The sequence below is a fragment of the Arachis hypogaea genome, chromosome 1 (assembly GCF_003086295.3).
Source record: "Arachis hypogaea cultivar Tifrunner chromosome 1, arahy.Tifrunner.gnm2.J5K5, whole genome shotgun sequence".
NCBI classification, from domain to species: domain Eukaryota; kingdom Viridiplantae; phylum Streptophyta; class Magnoliopsida; order Fabales; family Fabaceae; genus Arachis; species Arachis hypogaea.
The window spans coordinates 7,151,904-7,155,943 of NC_092036.1; the positions used below are offsets into that span (position 1 = coordinate 7,151,904).

Below are 4,040 nucleotides of genomic sequence, written 5' to 3' on the forward strand. Positions count from 1 at the left end.
ATCCCTCTTTTTGTCCTAAAATGATTAGTTTGGTTATTAAATTTTGTCATTAAAAAATATATCTTTATTTAATTACATGATGGAACATATATTCATATGTAAAACATAATATAATAAAATAAATCTATTTAGAGTATTTAAAAATATAATTAAAATCAGGAATATATAAATATAATAATAAAATTTGTACTCTAAACAAGTAAACATTTCTTTTATCATACATGAATTATTTAAAAAAATAAATAAACTGTTAAAATTAATAACACAAGTTTAAAATGATAAAATTCGACTTTCTCACAAATATTTTTTTATAGTATTTTATTCTTTTAATTTTTAATTTATTAGTATTTTATTATTTAATTAATAATTAAACAAATTATTTTCATGAGAAATCATTTTTTGTATTATCTTAAAGAAGAGACCAATATAACAGTTTAAAAAATAATGTAAAAATGACATTTTAAATAAAAAATAATTAATATTAAAAATTTTAAATACAAAAGTAAATTGTATAGATATTTAAGATATAAATATGAAATACATGTCTAAAATAAATAAAACAGATAAAAATAATTCTTTATTTCCCGTGAGTATGTTTAAAATAAATAAAACAGACAAAAATAATTCATTATTTCTTATGAGTACTCCCACTTTATCTGTTTTATTTATTTTAGGCATGTATTTTTTCTCTATCTCTTAAATATTTATATAATTTATTTTTATATTTAAAAATTTTAATATTAAATACTTTTTATTTAAAATATCATTTTTAGGTTTTTTTTAACTGTTGTATTGGTCTCTTCTTTAAGATAATACAAAAAATAATTTCTCATAAAAATATTTTTTTAATTATTAATTAAATAATAAAATACTAATAAATTAAAAATTAAAAGAATAAAAATACTATAAAAAGAATACGGTAAAAAATTGGATTTTATCATTTTAAATTTGTATTATTAATTTTAATAATATATTTATTTTTAAATAATTTATGTATGATAAATAAATATGTTTATTTGTTTAGAATACAAATTTATTATTATATTTATATGTTCACGATTTTAATTATACTTTTAAGTATTCTAAATAGATTTATTTTATTATATTATATTTTACCTATCAATATATATTTCATCATGTAATTAAATAAAAATATATTTTTTAATGAAAAAATTTAATAACTAAACTAACCATTTATGTTGGTAAGGATAGAGTGAAGACGACTGGAGATAGCGATGACGGGGAAAAACAGGCAATGGAAATTCAACAACGTCGTTAAGGAATGATCCATTGAAGAAAGAGATTGCGTGAGAAGGCGGTAGATCGCAACGACGTCGGTGCTGCTTCTTGTCACCACCGCGGCAACGACGATGCTTGGAAGGACCGAAGTTACATGATAAAAAAAGAATGGAGGAGTGAAGATATGCTTCAATTAATGGGAGTGAAGTTTTAATATTTTAAGAAATTATATCATTACCCATTTCAAACCATAAATTACAAAATAATCTAACTATGGTTAAGATACTGACTTAATTAGAGTGTAACACATCACGAAGGGTAACTTACATGTTGTTTTAGAGAGGGTTGGGTAGAATTCACCTTATATATATAGTACATAACTAAAGTACAAAGTTTAAATAAAAAAGCTAAAACTTCGCACATATTTATATCATAATTATAATAAGACTATATGCTACGTGTAAATTAAAATTAATTATCAAAATCAGTCATAAGTATAAAATATATATTTTAAAATATAATATATATTAAAAATAAATTAAATCATATATATTTATATATAAATATATTAGTAACTATAGAGGTGGTGTTAGAAATTTTTTTGAGAAGGACCAACATAAAAAATATAAGTTAAGAAAAAAAGAAAATTAAAAATTAAAAAAGAACTAAACTAAAAAATTAAAACTTATACATACATATTATTTATTTTGGGGGCCAATGCCCTCCTTTTCTATAACGTGGTTCTGTGTCACTGAGTAACTGATTTTAGTGTACAAATAATATTTTTATTAAAATAAACTACTATTCCACCTTTATCAATTAATACTCTGCAAAAATTGAATTGAAAAGAGAATATTTTAGTTTGGCCAATTCTATGATGTTTATGAATTGGTGTCTAAATTTTACCTAATTTACTTTTTATAGTAAATTTTGATTTTTTAAAAATTATTTATTGTTATATTTTTAAATTAAATATTATTGTTTAACCTTTTTTAATAAATAGACACTACTTTTTAGGCACCATAACATTCACCTTTTAGTATTAAAATATTGTCAAAATTATAATAATAGAACTAGAGATTGTTGGACACAATGAATAAGTATAAATTATGAATTTATTTATCAGTAAATACATATTATTTTGACGGATTTTTTTTAAATAAATAAAAAATTCATATTTACATTTTTATTTATTTTTTTAAAATTTTTTTGAACATTCTGTATGTTACTATGTCACATACAACATACCACTTGAAATAAGTAAAACGTATGATTTCCTATTTCCCCCGATTTTGAGACTGAACTATACATGCATAATCAAGGATCATTAATCATAAGAGTAAATTGACAATTAAATAAACATAAATAAAAAAGAAATAATTAATTAATTAATAATATTAAAAAGACAAAAAAAATCGTCAAAATTTATCTTATTTAACATTAATTAATTATTAAACTAAATAAGATAAATTTTAACTGTTTTTAACTAATTTATTTTTGTTATCAAATATTTCTGTTAATTAGTTATCAAAGTTTATTACTATACCAGTCAATAGTTCTTATTATTTATTAAATCTACACATGGCGGACAAAACCCTACAAACTAGTTAACTACACAGCAAGAAGGTGAGGAAGCCCCACCTCACCGCATGTGTTCATCCAAACTCCAAAAAATTGCAAAAACAATAATACACACTAACACACATATATACATATATATATGGAGGGCAATTTGGTAAATTGAATCCACTCAGTTCCATTATTATTAACTTCAAACGTCATCATCACAATTATTAATTTATTTATAATTTATAAATTTTGTTAAATCCACCCATTGCATTATGAGTACGGTTGTTACTATATATACACCACTCATCCTCCAACCACTTCCCTTGTTCTCAAAGCTTTAGTAACTCAAACACAACAAAAAAAAGTTTTCTTCTTTTGTTCTCTCTTTTTTCTTTTTCTTTTTTTTTTTCTGATCCGGGTTCAAATCCTAGATCAGTTTTAATTTTCTCTATTTTTTTCCCTTTTTGGGTGCTATTATTCTCTTGATCATATTATTATTCTAAACCAAAATACACTATAATTATGGGTAATAGCTTAAGGTGTTGTTTGGCTTGTGTTATTCCTTGTGGTGCTCTTGATTTGATAAGAATAGTGCATTTGAATGGTTATGTGGAAGAGATTACACGTCCAATAACTGCCGGAGAGATTCTCAGGGAAAACCCTAATCATGTTCTAAGCAAACCTAGCTCTCAAGGCGTCGTTCGCCGGATTTTGATCCTTGCTCCGGAGACAGAGCTCAAGAGAGGAAGCATATACTTCTTGATCCCGGCATCATCGTTGCCAGAAAAGAAGCGTTTTGCCGCTGCGAAGAGCGGAAGCATATGTGATAGTGATATTAATAAAAAAGTTTTGTCAAAAAAGAGTAAGAAGTGTGAGGACGATGACTCGTCGTCACACTTTCATGCACTCACTCAGATAGCTTCTAAAAATAAAAAATCTTTACGAAAAGATCGCCGCAAAGGTCGTGTTGGCGTATGGCGACCTCATTTAGAGAGTATCTCCAAAGACTAGTTAAAAGTTTTTTTTTTCTTTTTTTTTTCTTTTTCCCTTGTTTTGCCGGTGATGTCAAATTTAAAATGCTGGCAAGGAGGAGAGTGAACCAAAAAAAATGGTTCATTTATTGAAACATAGCAAAAGATCCTCCTTCCTTTTTTTTTTCTTTTTTCCCCATGTTTTATAATGTATGCGGGTATTGATCTTTGTGGATAAAATCTTCATCTTGCTTTGGTAAA

General features: G+C 24.4%; 1 protein-coding gene across 1 annotated transcript; it reads left to right on the forward strand.

Moving 5' to 3' along the window:
- Positions 1 to 3,136: 3,136 nt before the first annotated feature.
- Positions 3,137 to 4,040, forward strand: LOC112793282 (uncharacterized). Its single transcript, XM_025836220.3, has one exon. It carries the CDS (start codon positions 3,331 to 3,333, stop codon positions 3,817 to 3,819), a length of 489 nt encoding a protein of 162 aa, XP_025692005.1. The 5' UTR covers positions 3,137 to 3,330; the 3' UTR covers positions 3,820 to 4,040.

Excerpts from the sequence above, each read along its gene's own strand:
- LOC112793282 (XM_025836220.3), top strand. The coding sequence starts at position 3,331 with ATGGGTAATAGCTTAAGGTGTTGTTTGGCTTGTGTTATTCCTTGTGGT.